The sequence below is a fragment of the Leucoraja erinacea genome, chromosome 29, assembly GCF_028641065.1.
Source record: "Leucoraja erinacea ecotype New England chromosome 29, Leri_hhj_1, whole genome shotgun sequence".
In the NCBI taxonomy this organism is placed as follows: domain Eukaryota; kingdom Metazoa; phylum Chordata; class Chondrichthyes; order Rajiformes; family Rajidae; genus Leucoraja; species Leucoraja erinaceus.
The window spans coordinates 12692076-12710611 of record NC_073405.1 but is presented as its reverse complement, the minus strand read 5'-3'; the positions used below and the strand labels follow the sequence as shown (position 1 = coordinate 12710611).

Genomic DNA, 18536 nt, shown 5'->3' with positions numbered 1-18536 from the left:
TAAGCAACCTAAGCAGAATTGAATGTTGCCTCTTTAACTTTGTTCTGTCCTTTGACTTTATTGGCTGCCTATCTTTTTCTTTTGGTTATTTTTACACATATTACTTTTTCAAATTCCACTTCCTGCTTTGGTTTCCTCCTTCCTAAATTCCTTTTTAAAGTTGCTATTTCATAATTTAAAAAATATGCCTAAAATACATTAATGCTATTTATAACCCATTAAAGAGCTGAATATAGATGTCGTATGCTATAGGTGAAAAATACATTCAATTCACAGTCGAGCAAACCAGACTAGTGGATCACCACAGGAGGGTGGCAAACAACATGTGCTCCAGGTTATGGAGGAAGAAGAGGAAAAAATTAGTTAAGACAAATGTGAGTCCCTTGAAGACAGAAAAAGGTGAATTTATTATGGGGAACATGGAAATGGCAGACAAGTTAAACAGGTACTTTGGTTCTGTCTTCACTAAGGAAGACACAAACAATCTCCCAGCTGTACCAGGGGACAGAGGATCCAGGGTGACAGAGGAACTGAAGGAAATTCACATTAGTCAGGAAATGGTGTTGGGTAGATTGATGGGACTGAAGGCTGATAAATCCCCAGGGCCTGATGGTCTGCATCCCAGGATACTCGAGGAGGTGGCACTAGAAATTGTGGACTCATTTCTAGAGGTCTATAGATTCTGGTTCAGTTCCAATGATCTACAGATTCAGGATCAGTTCCTGTGGATTGGAGGGTAGCTAATGTTATCTCACTTTTTAAGAATGGAAGGAGAGAGAAAGCAGGGAATTATAGATCAGTTAGCCTGACATCGGTGGTGGGGAAGATGCTGGAGTCAATTATTAAAGAAGTGATAGTATTTGGATAGCAGTAACAGGATCAGTCCAAGTCAGCATGGATTTATGAAGGGGAAATCTTGCTTGACTAATCTTCTGGAATTTTTTTGAGGATGTAACATGTAAAATGGATAAGGGAGAGCCAGTGGATGGAGTATATCTGGACTTTCAGAAAGCCTTTGACAAGGTTCAACACAGGAGATCAGTGGGCAAAATTAGAGCAAATGGTATTGGGGGTATGGTATTGACATGGATCGAATATTGGTTGGCTGACAGGAAACAGAGTAGGAATTAATGGTTCCCTTTCAGAATGGCAGGTAGTGACTGGTGGGGTGGCACAAGACTCAGTGCTGGGACCCGCAGCTATTAACAGTACATGTCAATGATATAGATAGAATTAAGTAACATTAGCAAATTTGCAGTTGGCACAAAGCTGAGTAGCAGTGTGAGTTGTGAAGAGGATGCTATGAGGATGCAGGGCGACTTGGATAGATTAGGTGAGCAGGCAGATGCAGTATAATGTGGATAAATGTAAGGTTATCTTCTTTGGTGGCAAGAACAAGAAGGCAGATTATTATCTGAATCTGAAATAGGAAAAGGGGAAGTGCAACAAGACCTGGATGCCCCCTGTACATCAGTCACTGAAAGTAAGCATGAAGGTACAGCAGGCAGTGAAGAAAGCTAATGGCATGATAGCCTTCATATGAGAGGATTTGAGTATAGGAGCAATGAGGTCCTTCTGCAGTTGTACAGGGCCTTGGTGAGACCATACCTGGAATATTGTGTGCAGTTTTGGTCTCCTAATTTGAGGAAGGACATCCTTGATATTGAGGGAGTCCAGCGTAGGTTTACGAGGTTAATTCCTGGGATGGCGGGACTGTCGTATGATGAAAGAATGAAACGACTGGGCTTGTAAGCACTATAATTTAGGATGAGAGGGGATCTTATAGAAACATAGAAAATTATTAAGGGATTGGACATGCAAGATGCAGGAAACATGTTTACGGTGTTGGGGGAGTCTAGAACTAAGAATAAGAGATAGGCCTAGAACGGGGATGAGGAAATACTTTTTCACCCAGAGAATTGTGAATTTGTGGAATTCTCTGCCTCAGAAGGCAGTGGAGGCCGACTCACTGGATGCATTCAAAAGAGAGTTGGATTGAGCTCCAAGGGCTAGCGAAATCAAGGGATATGGGGAGAAGGCAGGAACAGGGTATTGATTGTGGATGATCAGCCATAATCACATTGAATGGCATTGGTGGCTTGAAGTACCGAATGACCTACTCCTTCACCTATTTTCTATGTATCTTTGTTTATGTAGCCTTTAGATGATTAGCTCAGATGATGCATGGAAATGGGAAGAGCATTAATTCCTGCATACAACACACATATGAATGTGCAGGCAAATAGAAATTAAAAAATAATAATACTAATTAAAGAGTAAAATTGAACAATATATATAGTAAAATTTTAACTATGTCTCAACCACTGACCATAAGGTGGACAACAAAGAAAAGTACATTGCGTTGCTACAGATAGGTATTAAGCCACTTAAGCAGATAAAAATAACAACAACAAAAATCACAAAACAAACGTTCAATGTGCAACAATTTCAAAGGTTTAACAATGTATAGTTTTGTCAGGGTAAACACAAAATGCTGGAGTGACTCAGCGGGTCAGATGCTGGAGTAACTCAGCGGGTCAGGTTTTGTCAGGTTTACTGCCTGCCAACTTCAGTATATGTAAATAAGAAGGGTACGTGTTTATGATTTATTTATGTTGTACAATTGTGCTCCTGTGCGCTGTTTTGGTGCTGCCTGCTTAACTTGTTGCTGATCACCTTTCAGAGCTATTGAATCTTACTCTGCAAGTTTCTATACTGGGACACCACAAGGGGTCATACTTTTCAGAAGCCACACTGTTCAAAGCATATGAGAAATTAAGAAAAGGAGATAGACACAAAAAGCTGGAGTAACAGCGGGACTGGCAGCATCTCTGGATAGAAGGAATGGGTGACGTTTCGGGTCGAGTTGAGTGTTTGGCAATATCACTACATGGGTTACCATTCTCTGTCACCATACACAACTTCTTATATCGTGCCAAAGCAAAATTATGCACAGTCTTTCTCCCAGACTCGGGGACTCAAAAACAAGAAGGCATAGATTGAAGATGAGAGGAGATCCATTTATTAGCTTTTTCACACGGATGGTGGTGCGTACATGGAATGAGCTGCCAGAGGAATAGTTGAGGCAGGTACAATAACAATATTTAAAATACATTTTGGTTTGGACAGGTACATGGATAGGAAAGGTTATTGACCAAATGAGACCAGCTTGGTCGGCATGGACGAGTTGCACCAAAGAGCCCATTTCCATGCTGTATGAGCCTATGCCAGACAGGTACATGGATAGGACAGGTTTAGAGGGTTATGGGCCAAATGCAAGCAGGTGGAACTAATGTAGGTGGGACATGTTGGTTGGTGTGGGTCTTCGGCTCTAAATGAGGGTGAAACCCCTTGTCAAAGAGAAAAATATGTTAATGGGGTGGAAAACTATAAAGAACCACACAATAAATGGTTCTCCCTAATCCATTAACACACATTGCAGCCACAGTCTTAGAATAAAGGGGAGGTCATTTAAGACCGAGGTGAGAAAAAACTTTTTTACTCAGAGAGTTGTGAATTTATGGAATTCCCTGCCACAGAGGGCAGTGGAGGCCAAGTCACTGGATGGATTTAAGAGAGAGTTAGATAGAGCTCTAGGGGCTAGTGGAGTCAAGGGATATGGGTAGAAGGCAGGCACGGGTTATTGATAGGGGATGCTCAGCCATGATCACAATGAATGGCGGTGCTGGCTCGAAGGGCCGAATGGCCTCTTCCTGCATCTATTTTCTATGTTTCTAATGAAGAGAGATCATTAAAAACAATGTGAATGGAGTTGAGATAGTAATCAGCCATGATCTAACTGAATGTCAGATAAGTATTGAAAATGAAGCATAATGTTCAAATGGCAAAAGAGAAAAAGGACTAATGAATTGTACTTACTGAGTGGAAAAGCTGATTCATGGTAGTCTGAAAAACAATAGTATAGCAGAATTAAATGCCAGGAAAATGTTTGCATAATAATTATATTGAAATCGGAGCTTAAAAAACGTGAACAAAAAGCTATGGATCACGGTTTCTAAGAAACAAGATAAATTGAACACATTTGAAAATCAACAACTGACACAGATACTGATAATAAATTGAAGTTTACTGTTTTAATTGGTGAGAAAAATGATGGCAGAAAATACAGATGATTTTCAGTCTAAAGGAGGTAGGAAATCTACAGATTCTCCATTGTCAGACTATTTGGTTCTTAATGATGGATTCCAAAATTTTCCCTTTGTCAGTTGTTAAGCAAACTGACATATAGTTTCTTGCTTTCTTGAACTGTGACATTACATCTGCGGTGTTCCAGTCCTCTGGGTCCTCCTCAGATTCCAGGGAACCATGGTAAATTCAAAGGTCCCTCGCTCTGTTACCACGTTCTTTGAAATCCCACAACTCTGGTCATCAGATCCAGATAATTGTCAACCTATAGCATCATCAGTTTGCCAAATACATTTTATCTAGAATTTGTAATTGGGATTCTAAAATATTTTGTTGTTGAAGAACGTTGATCCTTGACAAGAACGGAAAATAAATAGGTACGTCTCATGATGCGCATGCTTTAAATGCAGAGAACGAGACCACAAGGGATTGTAGGTAGACACAAAATGCTGGAGTAACTCAGCAGGTGAGGCAGCAACCATGGAGAGAAGGAATTGCCGACATTTCGGGTCGAGATCCTTCTTCAGACTTCAGTCCACTCCACAAGGGATCGTGCTACATTGGGCAAATCTATGGTTAGACTACAACAAGAGTTTTGAAAACAGTTCTAGGGTCTTCACCCTGGGAAAGATATGTTGTTCTTGGTGAAAGAATAACATAAGTTTATTGGAATGCTATTAGGATTCCTACAGTTAGTTTACCTACTGAAAACTGAAATGGTAAGGTTTAATTTGATTGACATTTTCTAGATAGTTGGATGAACTAATGGAATAGATAGGAAATGCTTTTGGTGGCTAGAGTGCCTCGAATTGAGGGATGTTGTTTAAGAAATAGGCCTGGCCCATTCAGGAGAGAAATTGGTAAAAAATCAAAATTAAATGAGAATGAAATCTGGGATCCTTTTCTAACAATTGACCAAGTGAATTCTAACTCTAAATCTGACATGGATAACATTATAGACAGGTATGACACGGAGTTAGGTCACCGATTAGCCAGGATCTCTTTGAATGTTGGAACAGGGTCAGGGAGGGAATAGACTACTTCTTTTTCACTGTGACTCAACCCTGTCACATGAGAACAGGAGCACACGGAGGTTACAAACTGATTTCTTTTTCTAATGAAAAATGACCAGATATTTCATACCATTTACATAGAGACTGTTGTTATCCAGGGAATATGCTCCCAAAATAGTGATGTTTCGTGTGTTGTAACGGAATTGATGGTATATGATAATTCTGTCCTCATTCTCTGTAGAAATGGAATTGAAGGAGCAAAGAGCATACACTTTGGTCATCATCATGCGTGCAGTGCTGCGAAACAAAAGAAATTTTAATGTAAGACACAACAAACTGCAGATGCTGAATTTTGAGCAAAAGCCAACTTGCTGGAGTAATTTAGCAGGTCAGGCGATAGACAATAGGTGCAAAAATAGGCCATTCGGCCCTTCGAGCCAGCACCGCCATTCATTGTGATCATGGCTCATCAGTAACATTCAGTGCCCCGTTCCTGCCTTCTCACCATATCTCCTGACTCCGCTATCTTTACGAGCTCTATCTAACTCTCTCTTGAAAGCATCCAGAGAATTGGCCTCCACTGCCTTCTGAGGCAGAGAATTCCACAGATTCACAACCCTCTGTGTGAAAAAGATTTTCCTCATCTTCGTTCTAAATGGCTTGCAACTTATTCTTAAACTGTGCCCCCTGGTTCTCCCCCAACATCGGGATTATGTTTCCTGCCTCTAGCATGTCCAATCCCTTAATAATCTTATATGTTTCAATAAGATCCCCTCTCAACCTTCTAAACTCCAGAGTATACAAGCCCAGCCGCTCCATTCTATCAATATATGATTGTCCCGCCATCCCAGGAATTAACCTTGTAAACCTACGTTGCACTCCCTCAATAGCAAGAATGTCCTTCTTTAAATTTGGAGACCAAAGCTGCACACAATACTCCAGGTGTGGTCTCACTCGGGCCCTGTACAACTGCAGAAGGACCTCTTTGCTCCTATACTCAACTCCTCTTGTTATGAAGGCAACATCTGTGGAGAGAATGGATTGGTGACATTTTGGGTTGGGACCATTCAGACTGATTGGAGTAGAGGGAAGAAATCTGGAAAAGAGAAGTGGAGTGGGACAAAGCCTGGCAAGTGATAATGGATCTTGATGAGGGCGTTTTAAGTGACAGATCGTAGTAAGCAACAAAGGCTAGAGGTGAAGAGACAAACTGGTATCATGTAAGAAGCAGAGAAGATGAAGTGTAAAGCCAGAGGGAGGGATATAGTTGGAAGGGAATGGAAGAACAGGAGGTGAAAATGGGGTGGGAAATAGGTAAGCAAATAGGGTGGGGCACAGGAAAATGAGAAGGGGTAGGGGCGCACATGTTAGTCTTTGAATTCAATAGTGAGTGGTGTCAATTTGAAATTGTATAAAGGAACCAACTCATATAATATTTAAGAAGGAACTGCAGATGCTGGAAAATTGAAGGTAGACAAAAATGCTGGAGAAACTCAGCGGATGCAGCAGCATCTATGGAGTGAAGGAAATAGGCAACGTTTCGGGCCGAAATTCTTCTTCAGACTGGAGTCTGAAGAAGGGTTTTGGCCCGAAACGTTGCCTATTTCCTTCGCTCCATAGATGCTGCTGCACCCGCTGAGTTTCTCCAGCACTTTTGTCTACCAACTCATAAAATAGTTTGAAGTTATAGATTTTAATTTGATGGGAAGTGAAACCATAAATGATAATTGATTCTAAAGTAACCAGGCATTAACAGAAGGGATCAACCACTTAAAACAGAAATCAATTCAAATATATTGGCCAAGGTCAGAGAAATGAAGCAAAATTATATTTCTGTAGAGGGAAATATTGAGTGAAGAACGAAATTCCTGATTAATCCCTCTGTCATAGATTGCTTCAGGAAACAATGAGGAAAACATTGAATAATTCTCACCTTAAGGACCTCGTGTTGCAGGCAATAAATGCTGAAGTTATATCACTGTTATTAAACAAGGTAGTGAGCTGCAAGAAAGATAATTTTCAGTGAGCTGACTATATTAAATGATGATTAAATAATTTCAATGAATATTACGTTGATTACCTGATGAGTAATTGTTAGCACAGCTGATTGGTACAAAGGCGATGTCTGGGTATGAAGTGCATTAACGTAGGGCAAATTCGTTACAGTAAAGGTCACGTTAAATAGAGTAGGAAATTGACTTCTATTTGGAAAATCTGCCAAAAAGAAAGAAAGATGAAATTAATAACCTTATTGCATTGCCGTTTTTGCAAAAATCATGTAAGAAATCAGGCAATAGAAAACATGAAATGGAAATAGAAAATAATAGAAAATTTCAACTTATTTTCTGAATAATTGTTCTGAATGCAAGGTAACAAGCATTCAATTGATTATGGAACTATAAGAGATGCTAAATGCTGTGTTAAATTAATCAGGAATACTATTTAAGAAGGAGTAAAAAAGAAAAGACGCCTGAAATCATACTCACCCTTTGGCTCATTTGATTTGTGGTAACCTGAAAAGATGATAGCAATGATAAATTAATTGGAGCTTTTTTGAACCTGATATGAAATACTTCCTGTATTTTTTATGCCTGTCAAATCAAGAAGAACTTTGTACCTTTGTTACAAAATTAAAAGAAAAAAATGTAGTACCAAATTCCCAATGGGGAAGCTATTTTCAAGTGATTTCACTTTAAAGATAACATTACAAAAACAGAATACAGATTGAGTGAACACAAGTTGCTGATCAGGTTTTGTTATGAATTCTGCAGTACTATGTGAAATAATTATACAGTTCGTACCGTTTACATAGAGACTATTTGGATCCAGAAGATATTGTCCAAGTTTGGTGATGTTCCGCGTGGTGTAACTGAACTGGCGGTGCACAATAACTCTGTCCACATTCTCTGCTGCAGAAGTATTGTTGAAGGAACAAATAGCATACACGCCAGTCCCCTGATTATTTGCAGCACTGTCAAAAATAAAATGTTCATGTACATGAAACATGACAGGTACTGTGACTTAAAAGTGGAGATTGCACCACTTTATAAACCGGCTCCTTATATTGTCACGATGCAAGCCAATGCTTAAAATAGTTTGAACAATATTTATTTTAATCAACTATATTATACACAATGCAATAGAATCTTTTAGGAAATTCTAGTGGAATGTTGGTATTTTATCAACTACCTCCTCTGGCAGCTCATTCCATATACCGACCGTCCTCTGAGTGAAAATGTTGCCCCTCAGGTTCCCATTAAATCTTTCCCATTTCATCTTAAACCCATGTTCTCTGGTTCTTAATTCCTCTTCCCTAGGTAAAAGATTTTGTGCACATAAATAATGCAAATAACGTGAAGAATAAAGGCAACGTTATATAACTTACCTCAAAGTAATTACTTTGCAGCCTGTAAATGCTGACGCTATATCACTGTTCTCGAAAGTGTTTTTGAGCTGCAAGGAAGGTATTCGCATTTTTTCAGTTAGAAGACTATATTAAATAATTGTCAAATTATTCTGATAAAGAATACTTTGATGCACTACCTTCAAAATAACAGATTGCGATGCCGATTGGTACAACAGTGATGAGGGGTCATTAAAAGCTGCAGTGTATGTCAGACTTGTTATAATGAATGTCACATTAAACCCAGGTATTACTTTTCCAATTGGTTCTGTAGTAGCAAAGAAAGAGAAAATGAACAATCATTTGAGGAAGTCAAAATATTGCTCATCCATTCATTGTTCCATTTAGAATGTTTAAATCAAGCAAAAGTCACAAATCCATACCTAATTTTTCCAACATTTAAATTAGAATAATACACGTTTTCTCAGCGTTAAGAGGAGCCATAACGTCAGCGATAATTATTTGCATTACATATTTAATCTTGCAAGATGTCCCAAAGCATTTCATGAGCATCAAAGAAAGAACATTTGACATAAATCCCATGAATATATCAGAATAAGCATTTAAAGGTTTGAAGTAAAACGTAGATTGCAGGATGTGCCTCATGGGAATAGAGAGGAAGAGAGGTTTTGGGAAGGAATTCTAGAACTTCAGAGCTCTGCTGCAAAGGCATTACAGATCAGGGGACCAATCACACTGGCATAAACCAGAAGAAGAGGAGGGAAGAATTGTGGGGGATTAAAGGGCAGCAGGTTCTGGAGAGGGTGAGACCTTGGGGTGCTTCGAAAGCAAGCGACAACATTTAAATTGAAGCGTTGCAAAGCAAGAGCAATGCAGAGGCAGCAATAATGTGGATCTCAGTGAAGACAATGACAGCAGAGGTGTGGCAAACCTTGGAATTACAGAGATTGGAATAAGGAAGGCTAGTCAGGAGGGATGTGTGATTAGATTGGAATAGGACCAACATAGGTATGCATGGGAGTCTTAGCAGCACGGAGCTGAGAAAGGAATGTAATGTCCCAATGCAGGTAATCTTAGAAATCTAGTTTGCAGAATTACAAAGAAAGCACAACATTTAAATAATCAAAATTGTAGATAAGTTGTAGAGTTATTAACAATTAAAACCCATAGTAAACATACTCACCAGATGGAGGTGTTGATTCATTGTAGTCTGAAAAGAGAAGCCAAAGTTTAATTAGTCAGAACTTTCTGTAATAACCTATAACTCATACTATGTTTAAGAAAGAACTGCAGATGCTGGAAAAATCAAAGGTAGACAAAAATGCTGGAGAAACTCAGCCGGTGAGGCAGCATGTAAGGAGCAAAGGAAATAGGTGACGTTTCGGGTGGAGACCCTTCTTGGGGAGGGGGGGGGGGGGGGGGGGGGGGGGGGGGGGGGGGGGGGGGGGGGGGGGGGGGGGGGGGGGGGGGGGGGGGGGGGGGGGGGGGGGGGGGGGGGGGGGGGGGGGGGGGGGGGGGGGGGGGGGGAAGCCCACTGGGAAGCCCTCCCCACCTCCACATCAATCTGAAGAAGGGTCTGGACCCGAAACGTCACCTATTTCTTCGTTCGTTGACAAAACAACAGCAACATTAAAATCCCCATTGTTTGCCCAGTAGCTGTGAACACATACACATCCACTGAAATTCCTGAATAAATCTACAGTATTGTGTAAAGCAGTAAGCAATTCGTACCATCAACATAGAGACTGTTGCTCTCCAGAAGATAAGGTCCCAATGTAGTTATGACGTCTGTGTTGTAACTGATTTGTCGATACACAGTAACTCTATCAATTGTCCTGGTGGCAGAATTGTTGAAGGTACAGACTGCATACACTTGGGTATTTTGACCTAGAACACTGTGAGACAACAAAATAATAATAATTATAAAAATATTGTAAGATAAGGGTGAATTAACAACAGGTATAATACAAAAAAAATTACTGCCCAAATTACTGAAACCTAATGCATATTTTCACTTAACCAATAGTATCAATAAAGTAACAAATAAATAGCAAATGGAACTACCCTGTTATAAGATTCCTGCAGAACAAAGAAAAAACAGAATAATTCTTACCTTAGAGACTTTGTTTCACAGTTATTAAACTGTGCCTTGATTTCGCTGTTCCTAAACAAAGTATTCAGCTGCAAAAAAGATATGTTCCAGTTAGAAGAACATTTTGATTGATTGTGAAAATTAATTTAAATAAAAATTGTATTGATAGTTTACCTCTCCTGTAATAATTGCCGATGCTGATTGATATAAGGGGGATGTTTTATCATGTAATAATCCCAGGAATGGCAAATTTGTTACAATGAAAGTCACATTAAACTCATTCGATGTCTGCTTTGCATTTGGTGCTTTTGGAACAAGGAAAAATTATTGGATTATGAAATGTACCAACCAACTAGTCTCTTTTAAATTTCACACAAAACGTTAAAACAAAACAATGGGGAAGAAAATTGGCAAAAAATAAATTACTGACTCGATGTTGCCCCAATTGAGACCTGTCAGAAAAGAGAGGTTTTGGGAAGGAATTCTAGAACATCCCGAGCTCTGCTGCAAAGGCATTCCACATCACGGGACCAATCACACTGGCATAATCCAGAGGAGGAGGGGGGAGGAATTGTGGAGAATTAAAGGGCAGCAGGTTCTGGAGAGGGTGAGACCTTGGGGTGCTTTGAAAGCAAGTGACAACATTATCATTGAAGGCTTGCAAAGCAAGAGCAATGCAGCTGCAGCAATAATGTGGATCTCAGTAAAGACAATGACAGCAGAGGTGTAGCAAATCTTGGATTTACAGAGATTGGAATAAGGAAGGCTAGTCAGGAGGATGTGTGATTAGATTGGAATAGGACCAACATAGGTATGCATGGGAGTCTTAGCAGCACGGAGCTGAGAAAGGAATGTAATGTCCCAATGCAGGTAATCTTAGAAATCTAGTTTGCAGAATTACAAAGAAAGCACAACATTTAAATAATCAAAATTGTAGATAAATTGTAGAGTTATTAACAATTAAAACCCATAGTAAACATACTCACCAGATGGAGATGTTAATTCATTGTAGTCTGAAAAGAGAAGCCAAAGTTTAATTAGTCAGAGCTTTCTGAAATAACCTATAACAAATACTACGTGTTTTTTTTTTAGCAGTAACCATCATGTTTTCTGATATACGGTAGGGATCTACTGGGAAAAGTGAATGCAAGAAAATTCTGATTGACAAAACAACAGCAACATTAAAATCCCCACTGTTTGCCCAGTAGCTGTGAACACACACACATCCACTGAAATTCCTGAATAAATCTACAGTATCATGTAAAGGAGTAAGCAATTCGTACCATCAACATGGAGACTGTTGCTCTCCAGAAGATAAGGTCCCAATGTAGTTATGACGTTTGTGTTGTAACTGATTTGTCGATACACAGTAACTCTGTCAATTGGCCTGGTGGCAGAATTGTTGAAGGTACAGACTGCATACACTTGGGTATTTTGACCTAGAACACTGTAAGACAGCAAAATAATAATTATTATAAAAATATTGTAAGATAAGGATGAATTAACAACAATTAACAAGTAATAATACAAACAATATTACTGCCCAAATTAATGAAACCTTTTGCATATTTTCACTTAACCAACAATTCAAGTTCACATTTATTGCCACATGCACCAGTTAAGGTACAGTGGAATTTGATTTACCATGCAGCCATACAATCAAAAAGAGCACATTACACAATAAAATACAACATGAACATCCACCACAGTGGAATCAACATTTGTCACTGTGATGTAAGGCAATAACATTCAGTCAGTCCTCTTCCTTTGTTCATCCGTGGTTGGGACCATGAACCATCCGCAGTCACCGCTACGGATGGCCCAATGTACAGGCCCACTCGTCGGGATGCTCAAAACTCCGACGTCGGGATGGACGGACACTCTGCGACTTGGAAATTCTGAATCGGCCGCTTCCTACCGGACACCGGGGCTTCACGATGTTATAGGCCGCTGGCCGGTGGTCGGAGCTCCTCTTTGGCGATCCCCAGCAAGGGATCCAAGACTCCGCGATGGGAAGTCCATGCCACGCTCGCGGCTAGAAGCGCCGCAGACCGCAGCTTTAAGATGTTATAGTCCGTGGGCCAGAAATCGGAGCACTTCTTCTGGCAATCCCCGGCAAGGGATTGTCCGGCTCCGCAATGGAGTCCGCGCTGCGCCCGCTGCTGAAGCTCTGGGCCCCGTCTCCGGGAGAGGCCGCACCAATCCAAGCTGTTATGCCGCAAGGGAGGACGAAATGTGACATGAAGAAAAGTCACATTCCGTCGAGGCAAGCGACCAAAAATCAGTTTCCCCCTATTCCCCTATACCCTGCTACCACCCCCCACCTCCCCACACACTAAAACACACTTTAAGATATAATAAAAATGTAAAGAAGTCAAAAGGACGAACAGCTCCGGCGAATATAGCTATTAAAAAAAAAGATAATGATTGAAAGAGGGTTTGCTACATTCAGAAATGTACCATTATTGAATTGCATTCTGTGCTATAAAGCATATTTATCCATAGAGACAGCTAAAAACATCAACTACATAAAAAGAAACATAGATTAGAACAGACTCATCGGCTCTCAATTCCATGCTGAACTTGATGCCAAGTAAAACTAATCTCCTTTGCCCGCACATGATCCATATCCCTTCATTCCCTGTATCTTCATGTGCCTATCTAAAAACCACTTCGTCACCATTATTGTATTTGCATCCACCACCACCCCTGGCAGCACGTTCCAGGCACTTCTGTGTAAAAATCTTGCCCGGCATATCTCCTTTAAAATTTGTAGGAAAGAACTACAGATGCTGTTTTAAGTTGAAGGTAGGCACAGAATGCTGGAGTAACTCAGTGGGACAGGCAGCATCTCTGGAGAGAAAGAATGGGTGACGTTTCGGGTCAAGACCCTTCTTCATAGCTTCTTCAGAAGAAGGTTCTCAATCCGAAACATCACCCATTCCTTCTCTCCAGAGATGCTACCTGTCCCGCTGAGTTACTCCAGCATTTAAAATTTGCCACTCTCAACTTAAAGCTATGCCTCTAGTCTGACATTTCCACATTGGGAAAAATATTCTCATCTTTAATTGGTGAAGATGTTATATATGAAAAATGTAAATGAATCATTCATGACAGAACAGCAAAATGGTTTGTAAATTATAAATCGGTTGTGTAAATTATAAATCGGGACCTGACCCTGTGATGTTCATAGACTGTGGTTTTTCCCTACAAAGCCCTTTGGATTTGTGAAATAGAGCTTCAATGCATCTCTTGGTCCCTACTCCCGCACCTTGGAACGTGCAAGTAGGCAGCATCCTCTTGCGAACAACTCCTGGAAGACCAATAAGTTTCCAGCAGACAAATGTTCGTCTTTTACTACGTTGATATCTTCCGTTGGCTCATTGTGTGTCCCTGAGAGTACTCCGAAGGGTCGCACATTACGCAACATCTTGGGAAAAACTTTGACAGAGATCATTGCGTCCTTTTCCACACCTGCAAACATCCAGTCTACTAGGAGGTGGCTAACTTTCTTATGTGCATCACAGCCATCTGCAGGGCAGTGCTTGGTGGGATTCAGCCCCTTTCACCACTACCTGAGTGAAGTCATGTTGCTGTTCAAGAGCTTTGGTGATGTGGCACTCTACCAAATAACTGATCAGAAAACCATCACACAGAGTCGGCTGTCTCCTTCTGCCTTGGGTCTCCGTGACATTCTATGCCATCCACTGACTGACTGACTTGTGGTCAAAACTGTTTCCCTGAACAGATATTCTGAGGGGCAAGTGGTGTAGCACAATTCAAGTGAATGTGGCATTCTATAGCAACGAGGACAAGCCCATCATTCACAAAGCTGCACAAGACACACCACACACAGTCTTTGCATATGCATTTTGTTGCACAGAAAAGAGCAATGACAATAAAATTGAATCGAATCCAATCCAATCCAATGCATGCTCCAGTGATGCTGCCAGATCCGCTGAGTGGCTCCAGTACTCTGTGTAGTTCTTTCAATAACCATGATGGCTCAGGCACTACATTTCTGGGCATGGCAGGTCATCTCTACAAGCAGATGCCGGGTCTGAGACAATCCGAGCTTCACTCCACTACACGAGGTGGTGGGAGACAAGTCTTCAGCGAGATCACACAACCAGCAATAATGTGCTCAGTGACAGCATTTGTGAACTGCTTCATGATTAGAATCAGAAACCGTTGGCCGATCATTATAAAATCTACAATGAAAGAGCTCGAAAGAATTTACTGTAAAGTTTTCAACGGATTTGAAATAGTTTCACAGATGAAGCAGGTCAGTGTTTTAAGAGAATTGAGGTAAGTATGTGAAAAATGAAATGCTGCAAAGAGTGATGATGTGATAACAAATAAATAGCAAATGGAATTACCCTGTTGACAGATTCCTGCAGAACAAAGAAAAAAAAGAATAATTCTTACCTTAGAGACTTTGTTTCACAGTTATCAAACTGTGCCTTGATTTCGCTGTTCCTAAGCAAAGTGTTCAGCTGCATAAAAGATATGTTCCAGTTAGAAGATTATTTTGACTGATTATGAAAATTAATTTAAATAAATGTTGTATTGATATTTTACCTCTCCTGTAATAATTGCCGATGCTGATTGATATAAGGGGGATTGTTTCTCGTGCAATAAACCCAGGAATGGCAAATTTGTTACAATGAAAGTCACATTAAACTCAACCGGTGTTTGAGTTGCAATTGGTGCTTTTGGAACAAGGAAAAATTATTGGATTATGAAATGTACCAACCAACTAGTCTCTTTTAAATTCCACACAAAATGTTAAAACACAAACAAATGGGACCAAAATTGGCGGAAAAATAAATTACTGACTCGATGTTGCCCGAGTCTAAATTGTGACCCTTCAGAAACCCAACCACCACCACCATTTAAAACCATTCTCCAATCAGCAGAAGTAAAGTCCTCATTAGAATTGCTGCCAACTATCTTGAACATATTGCTTGAAGGGTTGTGCAGGGCAGCACATTTCCCATGCTGAACCAGTGCAACACTGCAAGCAGAAGATACATTTGCAGAAGCAACACCCGTCCCAGCCATGCTGTCCTGTGACTGGGAAGATAGGGAAGATTCAAACAAGAGGACATGACTTCAGAGTTAAGGGACAGAAGTTTAGGGATAACATGAGGGGGAACTTCTTTACTCGGAGAGTGGTAGCGGTGTGGAATGAGCTTCCAGTGGAAGTGATGGAGGCAGGTTCGATGGTATCATTTAAAAATAAATTGGATAGGCATATGGATAAGAAGGGAATGGAGGGTTATGGTATGAGTGCAGGCAGGTGGGACTAAGGGAAAATAATTGTTCGGCACGGACTTGTAGGGCCGAGATGGCCTGTTTCCGTACTGTAATTGTTATATGGTTATATGGTTATATGGTCAGGGTCTACCAGAATTCCGAGTGAACTTAAGAACGGGGGGAAATATAATGGTTATAAATTAATAGAAAGCAGAATTTCAGAGGGAATATTGCAGCAAAGAGTGGACAGAATGTGGAGCTAACTACAAATTCTATTTGAGATCACAAAATAAATTAGTAGATGAACATGAATCTTTTGGAATAGGTAATCTGCATCGATGTTGTAAATAGAATTAAAGTAATTGATTAAAAAAAACTGCAAATAAGAAAATTTACCATTCCTTGAAGGTGATTCGCTGTAATCTGGAGATATGAAAAAGATTGTACTATTAGAGATAATTGTCACCACATGGTCACCACAAGGTACAATATTGTATGCCACCTATAATGACTTTTACCTCATTCAAACAAAATCTCATAGAGCAGCGTTATGTTGTGTGATGGTTTTGTCATGTATTCAAAAATCCATATTAGTAATTTTTGTAATCATCAACATTTCTGATTACAAGCATACTGCCAAAACAGATCGTAAAAATAAATGTCAGTGTAGACAAAAGACAAAATTCCCATTCTAGGGCATCTGTGATGACTGGCACCAAGTTTTCTCCATGCCAAAAGTCCAGTTTTATTATCTCCAGCGGTGCAACTATCTAAACCATGATTATAAATTCAGTGACATTGAGCTTCTCTCAACTAAAGCGATTGGTGAATTTCCGATATGGACGTAATAATGAAGAGATAAAATCACGGGCAAAGTTTTTGAAAGCATCAACATTTGAAGATTATAAAAGGAAGTCATATTTGGCATGGACATTTGTCAAGACGTAATAAATTGGTTATAACCCGATGGTATGAACTTTAAAGTTTAGGTAACCTCTAACAAGCACCCACCCCCAACTACCATCCACTGTGCTCAAACTGGACTCGTACATTATATCCCCTCCCCCTTCTCCTCCATCGATATTCCTTCCTCTGGCTTCGAATTCACAAATCTTCAATCTTTTTCTCACACCTTATGTTTTGTCTCAAATATCACACCTTATGTTTTTTTCATCTTTGGCCATCCATCTGCTTATCAAAACTCCACCTCACCTGTATTCATTTATTTACCTGACGGGCTTTGTACTGTGCCTCCTCTATTCTAGCTTTCTTCCCTCCACACCCCTCCCACAATTAGTCTGAAGAACTGATTGACCCATGTTCTCCAGAGATGCTGCCTGACCTCTTGAGTTACTCCAACAGTTTATGTCTTCTTTTCAAGAAACATCTATCTTCCTTGCAATGTTTTAGTGGAGGCAATGTATTTTTACCTGCATCTTAAACACCTATCAGAAAGTAAACGCATATGTAAGTGGGTCAAACCAGTGAGGCAGAGTGTTTGTGTGAACGCTGGCTTCGAAGAGCAAGACTGTGAATGACTTTAAGAATCGCAATCCCAAATCCGATCGGATATCATTCCTGGTTGATAAAAAAAACTGCAAATACCAAATACTCGACTACAAATAAATAGTTACCATAGATAACATGACGTGCAATATGAAGAGAAACACAGAGGAATATTTTGATAAGTACCATTTACATAGAGGCTGTAGCTTTGCAGTACGTATGGCCCCATTGAGGAAATGTTTTTGGTCTTCTCACTAAATACAGCATAAACCTTTTCTCGGTTGATGGGTTCCATGGAGGACACGTTTTGGAATGAACAATTAGCTGTCACTCTGGTGCTGGTAAGCATTTCCGCACTGCGCAAAAGCAAAATATATTTGTGATAAGTTTAAAAACATTTATTGCAGTCTTAACAAGAGCAGAACTAAACATTGCTGTGGCTGATTATAAGAGCAGAAGCAATGGTCACAGAAAGCCGACTCTCAATAGTTCAATTTCCGCTGCATCTGCTCCCACTCCCATGGATATGGGCTTCCCATTCTAGGGCATTTGAGATATACCCTTTTTAGAGTAAACATGGATTACCACTGGCTGTCGTAGATGAATCCCTTACTCACGAGGATAGATTTCCCCTCGTCCTTAACTTTCATGCCACCAGTCTTGAACCTTATCTACTGCATTTGGTGCTCTGATGTGGTCTCATTTACATTGGCAAGACCAAGCATTGTCTAGGTGACCATTCAGCTGAAACCAGTTGTCTTCTTCAGTGGATTTTGTCCAACCATTTGCCAATCTAAACCCCCCTCATCTGTATACTCCTATCACTTGCCACATTTTGACATCCTTTTCCCACCTCTCTTCCAGCTTTCTCACACCTACTGCAATTTATCTGAAGAAAGGCTGGACCCAAAACATTGCCATAATGTCCACATTTGCTCCCTGACCCGCTGAGGTACTGTACAACATTGTGTCTTGAATTTTCCAATTTTAAGTAAGTTCCAACAAACCGCCCCCACCCCGCATCCCTCTCCTATGCCCTACCTGGACCTATGAATATATAAGAATGTATATTGACTGCAACGATATTTTGCAGGAAATGTGTTTATGAGCTTATTGTGTTTGCAAATTGGAAACACTGTGCGAGAAAATTTGGAAA

General features: G+C 40.2%; 1 protein-coding gene across 2 annotated transcripts in view; it reads right to left on the bottom strand.

Annotated features, from left to right (window-relative positions):
- LOC129711176 (mucin-16-like) overlaps window positions 1–18536 on the bottom strand; it is a 42569-nt gene that overhangs the window by 15949 nt on the left and 8084 nt on the right. For both annotated transcript variants that reach the window (XM_055658635.1, XM_055658636.1), the window contains 18 exons: window positions 17567–17736; window positions 16271–16297; window positions 15197–15327; window positions 15044–15111; window positions 11899–12062; window positions 11602–11628; window positions 10790–10920; window positions 10637–10704; window positions 10255–10418; window positions 9707–9733; window positions 8703–8830; window positions 8545–8612; window positions 7961–8130; window positions 7646–7672; window positions 7240–7373; window positions 7093–7160; window positions 5290–5456; window positions 3880–3906 (listed from right to left, as the gene is read on the bottom strand). In XM_055658635.1, the coding sequence (XP_055514610.1) occupies window positions 3880–3906; window positions 5290–5456; window positions 7093–7160; window positions 7240–7373; window positions 7646–7672; window positions 7961–8130; window positions 8545–8612; window positions 8703–8830; window positions 9707–9733; window positions 10255–10418; window positions 10637–10704; window positions 10790–10920; window positions 11602–11628; window positions 11899–12062; window positions 15044–15111; window positions 15197–15327; window positions 16271–16297; window positions 17567–17736 (1766 nt within the window). The remainder of the gene's footprint in view (window positions 1–3879; window positions 3907–5289; window positions 5457–7092; window positions 7161–7239; window positions 7374–7645; window positions 7673–7960; window positions 8131–8544; window positions 8613–8702; window positions 8831–9706; window positions 9734–10254; window positions 10419–10636; window positions 10705–10789; window positions 10921–11601; window positions 11629–11898; window positions 12063–15043; window positions 15112–15196; window positions 15328–16270; window positions 16298–17566; window positions 17737–18536) is intronic.